Source organism: Lipotes vexillifer, unplaced genomic scaffold, assembly GCF_000442215.2.
Source record: "Lipotes vexillifer unplaced genomic scaffold, Lipotes_vexillifer_v1.1 scaffold702, whole genome shotgun sequence".
NCBI lineage: Eukaryota > Metazoa > Chordata > Mammalia > Artiodactyla > Lipotidae > Lipotes > Lipotes vexillifer.
The window spans coordinates 594,332-610,023 of NW_006786634.1; the positions used below are offsets into that span (position 1 = coordinate 594,332).

The window sequence follows — 15,692 nt, forward strand, 5'->3', positions numbered from 1 at the left end:
CTTTCCCTTATCATTCCTTCTCTCTGAAACCCCTCGGAGCCCTGTGGAACAAGTCCTATTTCTTTGGAAGTCATATTCCTCGAGAGAATTTTCTTTTCAGGAGAAACAGCCTTAGTTATTTTAAGCCATTTCTCTTAGGATGTGGTTTTGTATCCCCTCACCCTATTTATCTCACTGCTGTCAACAGGCCTTGATTTCTTCAGTTCCTTTTAAGATGTAAAACCTACAAGTGAGCACAGTCCTCCAGACCATAGAAATGGGTCTCCCTCCTCATTTGGTGAATTGCGCTTTTATGAATGTAGCCTGGGAACACATTCATTTTTATTTTAGTTTAGTCCTTACTTTGACAGCATACTGCACACTGAAGTGCCAAAAGAAAAGAACTGATTACCCAGAATCCTGTATCCAGTGAAGGTGTCCTTCAGGATGAAGGGGGAAATGAAGTTATTCTCAGAGAAACAGAAAATAACTAAGAGAATTTGTCACTAGCAGATCTACACTAAAAGAATGGGCCTAAATAAACTGATTAAAAGACAGATATTGATAGAGTGGATTAAAACTAAATACAGTCTACAAGAAATTCAATCTAAATATAATGGTATAGGGAAGTTGAAAGTAAAAGGATGTAAAATGATATATCTTGCAAACATTAAAGGAAGCAGAAGTGATATATTTATATCATATAACATACGCTTCAGAGCTCATAAAATTATCAGGGACTGAGACAAATGTTATATAATAGTAAAAGGGTCATCCCTTGAGAAGTCACAGCAATCCTACATGCCTGTGCACCAAACAACGCAGCGGCAAAATACATGAGGCAAAAACCAATAGAACTGAAAGGCGAAATAGACAGATCCTGAATTATAACTGGAGACTTCTATATCTCTCTCTCAACAGATTGATAGAATAAGTGGACAGAAAGTCAGCAGGGTTGTAGAAAAACTCAACATCACCAACAACCAATAGGACTTAATCATCATTTAAATAACAGATATGCTAAGGGCACTAATGGAAAAAGTGGACATTATGAAAGAACAGATGTGTATGTAAGTAGAGAGATGGAAACTCTAGAAAATAGTCAAAAGGAAATGCTAGAAATCAAAAACACTGAAACAGAAATGAAGAATGCCTTTTTTGGGCTCATTAATAACCAGGGAAAGAATCAATGAGCTTGAAGATATGTCAATAGAAACTTCAAAAACTGAAATGTAAAGAGAAGAAAGAATGAAAAAGAGAGATCAGAATGGTAAGCAGACTTACCTGATGGTGCAGTGGTTAAGAATCCTCCTGCCAATGCAGGGGACACGGGTTCAAGCCCTGGTCTGGGAAGATCCCACACGCTGCGGAGCAACTAAGCCCGCGTGCCACAGCTACTGAAGCCTGCACACCCTAGAGCCCATGCTCCGCAACAAGAGAAGCCACTGCAATAACATATGTATAAAGGGAATACCAGAAGGAGAAGAAAGAGAGAAAGGAAAAGAATAAATATTGAAAATGATGATGGCTGAAAATTTTCCATAATTAATGATGGACACAAACCACAGATCCAGGAATCTCAGACAACACCAAAAATCTGCATGTAATTATCAAATTGTAGAAGTGGTGATCCTTTTGTAATGTATAGAAATATTGAGTCACTGTGTTGTTCACCTGGAACAAAGAGTGTTGTAGGTCAATTATACTTTAATTAATAAAATAAATAAATAAATAAATACCATACTATGTTACCATAAATGATAAAATAGGGTGTATTTACAGACCCTATGTTTAAAACATCTTTTTATTTTTATGAATCTCCTTTATACTTTTAAATACACATTAGCTAAACACCATGGTATTTTAAATGCTTCCTATTTAGTTAAAAAATGTCCGGGCTTCCCTGGTGGCGCAGTGGTTGAGAGTCCGCCTGCCAATGCAGGGGACACAGGTTCGTGCCCCGGTCCGGGAAGATCCCACATGCCGTGGAGCGACTGGGCCCGTGAGCCATGGTCGCTGAGCCTGTGCGTCCAGAGCCTGTGCTCTGCAGTGGGAAAGGCCACAACAGTGAGAGGCCCGCGTACCACACACACACACAAAAAAATGTCCAAGTATCTCTTAATATTTAAACTTAAGCTGTGAAACTATAAAGCAATGACATGTGCCAATGACATTACAATTAAAGCCTTTCATTATCAAATTAAAAAAAAAAACTGCAGAAAATCAAAGACAAAGAGAAATTCCCCAAAGAGGCCAGAGGCGGAGTGGGGGAAACACCTTACTTTCAGGGAAACCAGGATAAGAATTGTACTGACCTCTCTTCAGAAACCAGGCAAGCAAGAAGAAAGTGGAGTGAAACATTTAAAGTGCTGAAAATAAAAAACATTAACTTAGAATTCTGGGTTCAGTGAAGTAATCCTTCAAAAGTGAAGGAAAGGGCTTCCCTGGTGGCGCAGTGGTTAGGAATTCACCTGCCAATGCAGGGGACACAGGTTTGAGCCCTGGTCCGGGAAGATCCCACATGCCGCGGAGCAACTAAGCCCATGCGCCACAACTACTGAGCCTGCGCTCTAGAGCCCGGGAGCCACAACTACTGAAGCCTGTGTGCCTAGAGCCCATTCTCTGCAATGAGAAGCCACCGCTCTGAGAAGCCCGTGCACCGCAACAATGAGCAGCCCCCGTTCACCGCAACTAGAGAGAGCCCGCGTGCAGCAATGAAGACCCAATGCAGCCAAAAATAAATAAATAAATAAATTTATACAAAACAATATAAAAACAAACAGACAAACAAACTCATAGGAAAAGGACCAGAGGCAGGGGGTAGGGGGAGGGCGAATTGGATGAAGGTGGTCAAAATATATAAACTTCCAGCTATAAGATAAAAAGTACTAGGTTTGTAATGTACAACATGATTAAGTGTTAAGTGTTAACACTTCTGTATGTTATGGAAGTTAAGAGAGTAAATCCCAAGTGTTCTCATCACAAGGAAAAATATTTTTTTTCTTTTTCCTTTATTTTGCATCTATATGAGATGGTGATGTTCACTAAACTTGTGATAATCATGTCATGATGTATGTAAGTCAAATCATTATGCTGTACACCTTAAACTTATGCAGTGCTATGTGTCAATTATACCTCAATAAAACTGGAAGAAAAAAAAGAAGAGCATTAGAGAAGGAATAAATGAAGGTAAAATAAAATCTTTTATTTTTCTTGTTCTTAACTGATCTAACACCAGTTAAAAGACAGAAACTGACAGAGTGGATAAAAAAAACAATACCCAACTATATGTTGTCTATAAGAAACCTACCTGAAATATAAAGACACTGGTTGGTTAAAAGTCAAGATATTCCATGCTAATAGTAATCAAAAGAAAGCTGAAGTAATAATAATTTCAGATAAGGCAGACTTCAGAGCAAGGAAAATTATCCAGGATCTAGCGGGGCATTAAATAATGATGAAAAGGTCACTTCTTCAGGAAGACATAAAATTCTTATGCACCTAAAAACAGAGCATCAAAATATGAGGCAAAAACTGATCGATGTGTGAAGAGAAATAGATGAATCCACTATTATAACTGGAGACGTTAACACCTCTGTATCAGAAATGGACAGATCTAGGAGGCAGAAATTCAATGAGGACATAGCTAAACTCAACAGCACCATCAATCTACTGGATATAATTGACATCGATAGACGACTGCATCTGAGAACAGCAGATGACATATTCTTCTCAAGCTCACGCAGAACTTTCACCAAGATGGACTACATTATGGGGCATAAAACACACCTTAACCCATTAAAAAGAATAAATCTCAAAAAGCATGCTCTCAAGCCACCGCAATGAGAAGCCTGCGCACCGCAACGAAGAGTAGCTGCCGCTCACTGCAACTAGAAAAAGCCCGCATGCAGCAACGAAGACCCAACACAGCCAAAAATAAATTTTAAAAACCCACAAAAACAAACAAACAAACAAAAAAACATAGTGCTTTAAAAAAAAAAAAAGCACGCTCTCAGACCACAGAGAATTAAATTAGAAAAGATAGAAAAATAGCAGGAAAATTGCAAAATATTTGAGATCAAACAATAATACATGGGTCAAAGAAGAAGTCTCAAGAGAAATTAAAACATATTTGGAACTAAATAAAAATGCAGTGGGGGGACTTCTCTGGTGGTCCAGTGGTTAAGACTTCACCTTCCAATGCAGGGGTGCAGGTTCCATTCCTGGCCAGGGAGCTAAGATCCCACATGTCTCGGGGCCAAAAAACCAAAACATAAAACAGAAGCAATATTGTAACAAATTCAATAAAAGACTTTAAAAATGGTCCACATCAAAAAATCTTTAAAAAAAAAATGCAGTGGGATACAACGAAAAGTGGAGGGAAATGAATAGCATTGAATGCATATGTTAGAAAAGAAGAAAGATCTACAATCAATAGTGTAATCTGCTACCTTGGGAAACTAGAAAAAGAAGTGGTATATCTGGGGAAATTCCTTGATGGTCCAGTGGTTAGCACTCCATGCTTCCACTGTAGGAGGCATGGGTTCGATCCCTGGTTGGGGAACTAAGAACCCGCATGCCTGGGATCCGGCACAGGCAAGTCTAGAGGACCCAAGTAAGCTGCGTGAGGAGAAGGCCCCTGTCATCCATCAAATTGCACCAGAGCCCCTCCCTCAGTTCATACCTGTGTCCACGTGGGGGTAGGTGGTCCTTTATGACTAGCTGTTGGAAGAGTAAAAATGTTGAAGTTGGTTCAGGGATACGTCAGCTTTGGTACAACGGACCATAGGTTCATTACACTCAAAGGTGGACCAGAAAGATATCAGTGAAAGAGGAAACCCTCCCAATGGACAGAATTTCTGATAGAGCAGAATCCACTTTGTGTGGAAAGAAAAGTGGCCTGAAATTAGAATACATGTGGGCTCTGACAGTGGTGACCAATCAGTTGGCTGATTGTTCAGGACTCTGGAAAAGGAAACATCAGGAATAAAAAGATCTGGAAACAGCCACATAGCACAGGGAGATCAGCTTGGTGCTTTGTGACCTCCTGGAGGGGTGGGATAGGGAGGATGGGAGGGAGGGAGACGCAAGAGGGAAGAGATACGGGAACATATGTAGATGTATAACTTATTCACTTTGTTATAAAGCAGAAACTAACACACCATTGTAAAGCAACTGTACTCCAATAAAAATGTAAAAAAAAAAAGATCTAGAAAAAAGGTACATAGATGGATTTATGGCAATGGGTAGGAAGTGTAAGGAATTCATAATAACACCTATCAGAGCATTTCTATCATATAAGAGCTGCCAAACAACTAGGAAGATAGAATGACTTGGCCAGTTGATGCCAATCTACCGCTGTCATTGCCACCCCAGGGCTGGCACAATACGCACATGAATGGAGTAGTCATTGGGCAGAGATGGAGGCTGTGCGTGGGTCCAGCGGCTCGGACTCCCATTCACGAAGGGTGATATAGCTACTGTGGCCACCAAATGGGAACAGCACCATCCCCCAAGGAGGCCAACAGGCCTCCTGGTGTCAAGTAGTCTAACTGGATCCCCTCCACCCTGGAAAGATGAGCGACTCATCTTGACTGGACTTAACATATTTTGGTCAAGGGTTTGCCTCTCTTGCTTGTGGAGCTTCAGCCAGGACCACAGCTGAGTATTTACTGACATAAGATCCCACATAATATTCCATTGGACCGAGGCACCCACTTTATAGGAAAGGAAGTGCAACAGTGGGAATTCAGGTCCAGAGTCTACTGGTCCAATAACACACAGAAGCTTTTGACCTGATGGAGCAGTGGAAAAGCCTGCTGGAGATGCTGCTGAGGGGCCAGCTTGCGCATCACAACCAGCGAGGATGACTTGCCACCATCCAGGATGCAGCACACACTCAAAACTGATGGCTATTATATGGTGTGGTGTCACGTGAGTCCAGCAAATCAAGGGCAGAAGTCATTCTTACCACAGCTGCCAGGCATTTACCCTTTAATTTGTGCTGCACGTCCCCACAACTCTGGCCTCTGTGCATTTAGAGATCTTGGCTCCTAGAGGGGGAATGTTCCCCTCAGTAGGCACAGCGAGAGTCCCATTAAATGTCAAACTATGCACGCCACCCAGTTACACTGGGTTCCTCGTGCCGAGAGGGCGGCAGTCCAGGGAAGGTGCCACCACCATGAGTAACTGCTCCTGGACATCAGGAGGATGCAGAGCTGTGGGCAGAACATGGGGACAGTATGCTTGGCACCCAGGTGACACACTTGAACATCTCTTGGGGCTCCTGTAGTCAATTTTGAGGGCAGAGAGATGTGTGCAGCAGCCAGAGCCTGAGAGGGGCATGGTGATTAGGGGCCCAGACTCCTCAGGGATGAGGATCTGGGTCATCCCACTAGGCAAGTCACATGTCAGCAGAGGTGCTGAGGGTGAGGGGACTCCAGACTGCGTGGTTGGGATGAGCACTACTTGTGGTCTCGAGACCAGCTGCTGTGACAGAGGCTGTAGTTCATCCCTCTAGATTTCCTTTTATAAGTTTCCCCCAGGAAGAAAGATCCATCAGAATCCTGAATTAGCCAGTAGATCTAAGTGGTATAAGGTGTGGGGTGTAGTGGACACCGTGGGGCCCTGCTCAGATCTCCCCTCTGGCCTGTCCCTCAGAACTGAAGTCATCCCCCAGGTGCTGGCAATCTCGACAGCTAATAGTTTGCAACTGAATTCCCTCTCCCAGAGATTGATTGCCCTTGGCTGAGGACAGCTACCTTGCTCAAGGTCATACCCCCTTCCTAGGGACAGCTCATGTCCAGTGACTGTCAATCAATGACAAGTTTTAAAGGCCCAGCTTCCTCGTCACAATTTGGGTCATCTGCAGGGTCACCCTTGCTCCAGAGCTCCCCATGAGATCAGCTGAGGCCTCTGTTAGTGACCATATCATAGCCCAATTTCTCCCTCTGCCCAGTCTTGGTTTCTTTCCCTCTCACCAGTGGGATCCAGAGAACTCAAACTTCCTGTACACAAACCTAAGACTCAAAGAGCCTGCTTCCCGTGGAAACCAACCTGCAACAATTTAAGGAGTTGGACCTATGCCATCCTCAATCTTCTCATCTTAGACGTAACTAAGATGCCTTTAAGGAAAAAAAAATTCCTTTACTGTCCTCTGCTCATTTGGGGCATTAGCTCCCTTGATAGCAATACAACCTTGAGACTGTCATATTTTTATCTTTGGCCTGATGCTCTGCTTTTCACCTGTTAACATTTATCATTAGAAAGCAAGAGTTTATCAATGAGCTCCCTACACAGTTTCTTTGGTATACTTCCTGCTTCTTTATTGGGACCATTTGTAATAGCCTAGTGAAAACTACTTTCTGAGTTCTTCATGAGAGATGAGTTTACTCATCTGCAAAAAGGTGTTTTTAAATTTTCATTGAACTTTTTGTGTTCTACTTGTGTAAAGACTGGGATACATGTCTGACCCAGCCAGACATGTATGATTTACTTCTCTAAAAATTCAAATGTCAATCTAGGTCTGCTCTAGTTGTTCCCCTGCCCCCAATTTACCCTCCATCTCCCAGAATACATGCTGACTGAGAAGCAAAACTAGTAGTCCATTGAGAGGTTCTTCCTTAGCAGTGAATGGGATACAGAAATGTTCTGGAGCCCCTTCCTGTGTGTAGGACAGACTGTGTCTTTAAGGCAACCCTTTAAGTCCTGGGCTACAGCCTCCACAGTTGACCCCATGGTGTCTGGGCAGCTTGATTCCTGGGCTTCAGCCTGGGTTCCTGGTTTTCACTTCTATCCTCTGCTGGGCCGGGAGCCAAGACTGAACCCAGTCCAGTTGGCCAAGGCTCTGACCCTTTCTCCTAGTTCCTGCCAACTTTCTTTGCTTCTGTTTTTTCTACCTTGATCCATATGTAGATCCTTGGGCCGAGACTCTGGTCATCAGGATGCCAGGAACTCTCATTTCCCAGAATTCCACACTCCTCCCTTTGCCCTCAGATCGGGCCCCTCACGCTGTCGCTGGTCCAAGCTGCACCTGTATCCCCTACAACTGCACCTGAATCCACACTAAGACCTTGAACCTGAACTGTTAGCATTTGCAGTCTGGGTGAGTTCCCCTGCCCTGTGCCAGCCGCCTCAGCAAAATCCTTTCTCACAGTAAATGCCCACATACCCATCACTTCAGCTAGTACTGCTGCTTTGACAAATTAGTCCCTGTTAATGAGAATTAAACCCAGAGTAGTAGTTTTCCTGATTGGATTAACAATCCTCTGAAGGGTAAAACTGCTGGCAAAGCAAGTGAAAAATTTTCCAAAATTTCAGCATTTATTTTAATGGGACTTTGTATGAAGACTTAATTTAGTTGTGACCAAAATATCTTGCCTGTTTGCTAGTTTTGTTGCCTATTATCAAAACATTTGTCCAGGCCTCCATCTCAGCAGATAGATTTCATTATCTTCCCACAGCTATATTATTTAACTTTTCTCTAACTTCATATTTGTAGGTGTTCAAATGGGTAGGTATTTTATTTCAAAACAAGAAAGGTTTAATTTATAACGGAGAACAAGTAGTATTAACGCATACGCAAGCCACAACAAATAGTTTCCTGGGATCATAAAATAGAGAACTACTGAAATGCCAGACATTCTGGCATCAACTATATACCAGAGGAGGGGAAATTAAGTATCAAGAACCAAGATGTTCTAAGAATTAGAAGGTAGACAGTGGCTTGTAATAAAGCAATAATAAAATGACTAAGGTTATAGTATAACTCATCTAATAACTAAAACACTAGTTTATCTTTCCAAGGACAGATAAGTAGCTCAAAGTGTGTTATAGATATTTTTTTACAACTTCCTAAGCTAAGATCTTACATTTATAAATATTTACTCAAAGTCATTAGTTAGCTTAATCTCTTAAGCCAATCATACTTTGCTTGGGCCAATATTAAATTCTGTTTTTATTCTGTAGCCCAAGAATACATTGTGGCCCCGATAATCCACAGTAGATAATGTACACACAAATCAAGAATCATTTGCATGTGATGAAGCCAGAGAACAGTTTAAATAGCACAATTTACCACCAGCCAAAGGCAAGCCTATCCTTTAGAGCAGTACCTTTCCTGAGCCCAATAAATGGCTGCACTGTTTTCCTTCAAACCAGTATTCAGTTAAGTGAAAATCAATGGCTAGGATGACCTGCTGGTGATTCCACCTTATCATGCGAGAGCAATGACTTGAATTTAAGGAATAATATATGAAGCATGTATTATATATATATAAACTGAAAGCAATATGTCTTGCCTTCAGTTTAATGGATGTCCACCAGTGCAAGGCAAATGGTGGATGGAAAGAAGTTTCAGAATCTTTGATTCAACCTACGCTCCTCTAGGTCTGCTCTTGCGAATGAAAAACCAAAACTCACATTAAAATCATCTTTAGAATTCTATAATTGAGCTAGAGATTTGGAAATAGAACTATCTAGACCAACTGGGGGTAAGAGGAGAGACAGTGCTGGCCTCTACCTCAAGGTTTCACAAAACAGAAGCAGGGAACCCAGCAAGTCAACTCAATCTCCCTACACATGCTTGCGGGAGAAACCGACTTCAATAGAGGCTGGTCTTTTTCATGATCCGAAGAAACTCTTCCTCGTTCACTTCACCGTCTCCATCCCGATCTGCTTCGTCAATCATTTCCTGCAGCTCCTCATCAGTGAGGTTTTCCCCCAACTCGGTGGCCACGCGCTTTAGGTTTTTGAAGGAGATCTTCCCGGTTTCATCATCATCAAAGAGCCTGAAAGCCTTCAGGATTTCTTCCTTGGTGTCTTTCTCGGCCATCTTCTGAGTCATCACGGCCAAGAAGTCATTGAAGCTGACTTTCCCTGTGCTTTCCTTGTCCACCTCGGCGATTATCCTCTTCATCTCCTCCTTCCTGGGTTCAAAGCCCAGCGCCCTCAGGGCCACCTTCAGCTCCTTCACGTCGATGGTGCCGCTGCCGTCGGCATCGAAGAGGGCAAACGCTTCGCGAATTTCTTGCTTCTGATCTTCAGTGAGTTCGGGCTTAGGCTCCACCTTTCTTTTCTGGCTGGTGGAGGCCACGTTTGACTTCTTGAAGCTGGAAGCCATCCTCTGGCGGCGGCGGCGGCGGCGGTTGCTACCTTAACGCTTGTTGTCACCGCGCTGGAGCTAAGGCGCCACCGCCAGGAACGCGGGCTCGGGGCCTCGGCTCATTCATTCCCAACCGCTTCCCTTGTGCGCCCCCAGGGAGACCCCGCTCAACTAAGCCCGCTCCATCTTCGAAATCTGACATACGTTAAAACCCACAGTTCCCTCAGTTATTACCGAGTTTCCACGACCTGAGAGACCTGAGCTGGTAGCCACCAGCCACTGTGGTCTTCTATAACGTGCTGGCACTTGTTCTTTCCAGGCCATTTGCCAGCATCCATAGGACCAGGTTTATAGGGTTATTTGGAAGTTTCTCCTCTCTCTTTTCCCATACAAATTAAAACAAACAAACAAAACAAAACAAAAAAACCCTCTGGGTCTGAGGTTACCTAAGGGTAAATTTAGGATAATCAAGATTGAGTTTGATCCCTTGTCATAAAATGCGGGGAAGGAGAGAATATTAAAAGTCACACCATGTGTTCAACTCCATAAATGGAAAACAGATAAAATGGAAAAAGTTATGTAGAAAATTTGTAGAAGTTTGTGTCCTGACATTACACTCAACAATGATAAAAATGTCACTAGCTTATTTGGCATACGCTGAAATATGAAATGCAATATCTGAATGTAAGATTTACTTTCAGTGTTTCAATTTTACGTGCTCAGTATAATTGCACTTGAGTGCAGTCATCATTTCATTCAGTAGGCTTTGATTTGGAGAGAGGGGGGCTGCAGTACTGTATTCTGGTATTCTGGAATTTTAAAAACTCTACCAGCATATTACTCTCACTGTTTGTCATCCAACTGGGGTTGTGCTGAAGCCCACACTCTGATTGCCCTGCTTCGGCAGTGGACACAGGAGGAGGTGATGCAGGGCATGTTGGGACTCAAAACTGCCTCCTGAGAACAAAGGGGCAAGAGGAAAATGGAAGCTTTTCAGGTGAAAAGAAAGAACAAATTCATCAGTTAAACCCATAAGGGAATTGTGTTTAGAATTGCTCTGTAGGTGCTAGGACTCAGCTATTTTTGTCTGACCTAAGGCTGGACGTCTTCAGGGTTTTCCCTTCACATAAAAAAATGAATGTTTCTTGCTAAAGAATTAAAAAGAATTCGAATAAACTATTGTTACTTTTGGTGGTAAAAAAAAAAAAGAATTGCTCTGTATTTCTTTAAACAGTTAAAAAAACCAGAAAGCAGACAATTGTAGCATTCTTTTTTTTAAAATAAACTTATTTATTTTATTTATTTATTTTTGGCTGCATTGGGTCTTGGCTGCTGCGCACGGGCTTTCTCTAGTTGTGGCGAGCGGGGGCTACTCTTCGTTGTGGTGTGTGGGCTTCTCATTGCGGTGGCTTCTCTTGTTGCAGAGCACCGGTGCATGGGCTTCAGTACTTGTGGCACGAGGGCTCAATAGTTGTGGCTTGCGGGCTCTAGAGTGCAGGCTCAGTAGTTGTGGCGCATGGGCTTAGTTGCTCCGCAGCATGTGGGATCTTCCCAGACCAGGGTTCGAACCCGTGTCCCCTGCATTGGCAGATGGATTCTTAACCACTGAACCACCAGGGAAGCCCTTACAAAGTGTTTTTAAAGTTAGTGATCAGATATTGTTTACATGACATGTTTAATTAGCCAGATCTCACTACCTGCCCCAGTCGATATGTGACATAATGGACAGAGGGCCTCGGCACAGGGTTTCTAAAGGTAAAATCACCTTACCTAGGACATTCCTCCCAACAACCCCCCTTCCCGGCACTTGTTGTGGATGGTGTCAACTCAAAGCAGGCTTTGGCAAGTAGACACTGCCATTGCCCATCTTCCAACCCTGTAAATCCTCCTGCTTTCTTAACCAGTCAAAAAACCTGGGATCTTATCTCAAACCTTATTATTTCTGTGACCCTGAGAAAGCCACTTAACCTCCCAGACTCAGCTGAAACTTCTGCAAAGCAGGCATAATAATAGAGCTTCGTACTAGGCTCCTGTGAGTGTTGAATGAGCTACGCCAGGGACAGTTACTACAGGGAGCTACTCCAGGGGCCATACAGGACTGGGTGATTCTTAGTTGAATCTGAATTCCTCCCAGATATTTTGCATTTCTTTTGACACCCACTATTCTGCCCAAATTCATGCCAAGCTATGATGTGTTGGGAAAAATTGAGGGATAGAAGCTGCTTTATATAGAGCTATATTTGGGCCAAGCTGAGCTCAAAGCAAAACAGTTGTCATAGTTTCCAGATGTGTGCAATCAGCAGTCACAACTAAGGGCCACCAAGAGCTCCCTTCGTAGAAAACAGCGCCCTCGGCCAGAGTCAGCTCTTGGTGGGGAGTTGTTACTTTATGTTCATAGTTTGTGATCTGATTTTAAAAAAGAAAGGATGCTTACACTGATTGTGTGCCTAGCACTGCGCTTGCTTCTCTCATCTGCTGTCTCATTTAATCCTTGTCATCATTTCTCATTTTGCAGATGGAAAAAAAACCCAAAAAAAACAGAGGCCCGGGAGGACCCGTCACGTATCCAATGGTGCACAGCCAAAAAACGGTGGCTCTGGGATTTAAACCTTGGCTGGTCTGAGTCTGATGCTGAATCTTCGTTCACCACACCATGCTGCCTTCTCCAGAAGTTGAGATCATTACCAAAATGCAGTATCACTGGGAAGAAGGGGGGTTGTTGGGAGGAATGTTCCAGGTAAGGTGATTTTACCTTTAGAAACCCTGTGCCGAGGCCCTCTGTCCATTGTGTCACATATCGACTGGGGCAGGTAGTGAGATCTGGCTAATATCTTTTCTTCCCTAAGCCTAACAGCAGTTAAGCATCTTGCCTAGAAAGATTTAACAGGATTTTGTGGGATCTCAGACAGGGTCCCATGCGGGGGTGAGTCACTGAAAGAAAGAGCAGTATGCCTGGACTTTTGTTTACATTTGTTCTTCAATTCTGCTTCACCCCTTCCCCTCTGGGTACAAGTTAGTGGGAAGCAGTCTGGGCAAAGTGTTTTTGGTTGGCATTAGTCAGAGTCTATATAATGCTGGTGAAAATCAGCTTCATTGCTTTAAAGTCATTTTTCAAGTTTGAAGAAGACCAACATAAAGTAAATGAGATGTTCTGATAAACCAATGGTTAGGAGTGGTTTGGTTTTGTTTTGTTTTCTACTCTAAACATTTTTTGTACCGCGATGTCCTAGGTAATATGCTAACTCAGTTGTTGATTATCTGAGATGGGGAGAGGAGGGAAGATAGTTGTTTAGATCTGGTCATGGAAGTTTAGCAGCTGGAAGCGGGGTGGGGAAGAGGTGCTAGAATTCCACAGCAGGGTCTGGAGTCAGCTGAGAGCAAGAGAAAGGACCCACACAGCTTGCTTATTCTAATTATTTGGTTTTCCATCTGACTCAAATGGCATGAAAAAGGTGAGGCTCAGGAACCTTTTAAATTTAAGTTACTCTCAGCAAATTCAAAAAATTCCAGGTGCCACCCAATGCAGAAAGCATGCATAATACAATTTCTTTATTGGTGCCTCTTTACCTTCCAACAAATGCGGAACAGAGAGAATGCCAATGCTTGATACTTCTGCATAAACAAGATAATGTGTGTGTGTGTGTGTGTGTGTGTGTGTGTGTGTGTGTGTGTGTGTGTGTGTGGGGTGACTCCAAAACCAACAATAACAGAATTAAACTATTTATTCGTGAATATGTGGAGCCATTTACAAGAAATGGACTCAGCATCAACAGTTTTACAATCCCGGTGGTCTCAGAGTGGGAATATGTAGTCCAGTCCAGTAACTCAACCCAAGCCTTTTTGGCAAGCCCAGGAACAGACTTAAGTGTCCAGCCAAGGACTACATAATTTCTCATTCCACGAACCCCAGAAATAAAGAAATACTCCTCTCAGATACAAAAGCAGACTGTGTTTTAGAAAAGAATTTACCAGAATCTCACACTGCTTCTCAAACTTTCACTCAGATACTCCTAATAGCAAAGGAGATGTAAAGCACTCCCTTGGGATCCAGGGAAACATTTGGAAGAAGCCTACAGCAAGAATGAAATGTCTATATGATCCTGTGTTTTGTCTTTTTAAAAAGTGAATTTTGCTTTCTGCTTCATTGCAAGTTTGCTGGTCTTAGTATAGTTTTAAATGACTGATCATCGAGGAAATTTGATTGCTTTCAAAAAAAATGCACTGTGCTTATTTGCTGACTTTAAGTATACCTCCAGGGGCTAGGAGAACCTTGCATGTTTTAGCAAACTTGGATCTAACGTGGAGTTTGCAGTGAAAAAAATAAAGATGGACAATGTTTCCCACTCCTACCCAACCAAGATCTGCTCCACTTATACATCATTTGGATTTAGGTGTCAAAGAAAAAGAAGGAAGGAAAAGTGTGAGGAGGAGAAGAAGGAAGATGAATGAATCGCCAGAGCATTTGGAACTTGAGAGGTGGGGCAAAATGAAATGCATCCATTGAAAGAATGGCTGCCCTCTCTTCCCAGAGTCCAAATCAGCCCAGCTTAAGCATTGCTTTGCTGGCAACAAGCTGAGAAAAGACACAATCTATGTTGACATAAATTCAAAGCAGAACCTCATGGGGTTTATGACCCAGAAGTTGACCACCCTGTAAGTAGTCTGCCAAGGGCCACCAAGTTAAGGCACACAACAGAAAATGCAGAACTAAGAGGACCCAGAGTGGCTTAGTTGGATTTTTAAAATATCTCATAGACTAAGCTATTGGTTTCCTCTTTGATCCACCCTTTTTCATTATCCAAGGCCCCTGAGACTTCAGTGTCAAAAGCTGAGTCCTCTGTTAACTAAGGAGAATTTTCTGCTCACCAGAGGCAGAAAGGTCAAAAGCCCACAGGGGTGTTAGTGGCACAGAATTAGCCAAGTGACCTGCATGTTAAGGGTATATTTAGGGATTAGCAGTGACCTGGAGAGCCTGTGCCCTTTTAAAAGACATTGAAATTCAAATTAAAAAAATAATAATAATAACTGTGCAGGCCCAAGAAAACAGGTCTTGTGGAATACAGGTCAGGCAGAACTTGGCCTGTTGGCTGCAGGTGTTTTTCCAGTCCTTGTATTGGTCACTGGGGTTCAAGCAGTAAGGACACTTCTCAGAGAAAAGGACAGAGCGAAACTTGAATTCTGGCCTCAAAACTACTCATGCCTAGTTCCTTTAGCACAGCATCAATATCTTTTTTTTTTTTAATCTTTTGACCACAAGGCATGTGAGATCTTAGTTCCCCTACTGGGGATCGAACCCAATCCCCCTGCATTGGCAGGATGGAGTCTTAATCACTTGACCGCCAGGGAAGTCCCCACAGTGTCAATATCTTTATTGAAGTATAGACCCTGCTATAGGAGCAGCCCATAGGGAAAGTGAACTACTGCAGATGTAGCAATAATCTGTTTGATTTTCTCCCCTGAACCAGCTTGGTAGGAGAGGAGCCCACTTTGCCTGCCATATCCCTGTGGCCTTTTCCACTAGCACCCCTTTGGGAATAGAGGGCCCCTGTGATTGGCAGTGAGGCTGATCCAGGTAGGATCCTAGAGGTTACTCCTGAGTCCCGTGCTTGGC

The 15,692-nt window shown here is 43.0% G+C and overlaps 1 protein-coding gene across 1 annotated transcript; it reads right to left on the reverse strand.

The window, feature by feature from the left end:
* Positions 1 to 9,403: 9,403 nt before the first annotated feature.
* On the reverse strand, positions 9,404 to 10,310 carry CETN1 (centrin 1). Its single transcript, XM_007459059.1, has one exon. The coding sequence runs from the start codon at positions 10,097 to 10,099 to the stop codon at positions 9,581 to 9,583; it is 519 nt and encodes a 172-aa protein (XP_007459121.1). The 5' UTR covers positions 10,100 to 10,310; the 3' UTR covers positions 9,404 to 9,580.
* Between the last annotated feature and the right edge of the window lie 5,382 nt (positions 10,311 to 15,692).

Coding starts and splice junctions, on each gene's coding strand:
- CETN1 (XM_007459059.1), bottom strand. CDS start 10,099: ATGGCTTCCAGCTTCAAGAAGTCAAACGTGGCCTCCACCAGCCAGAAA.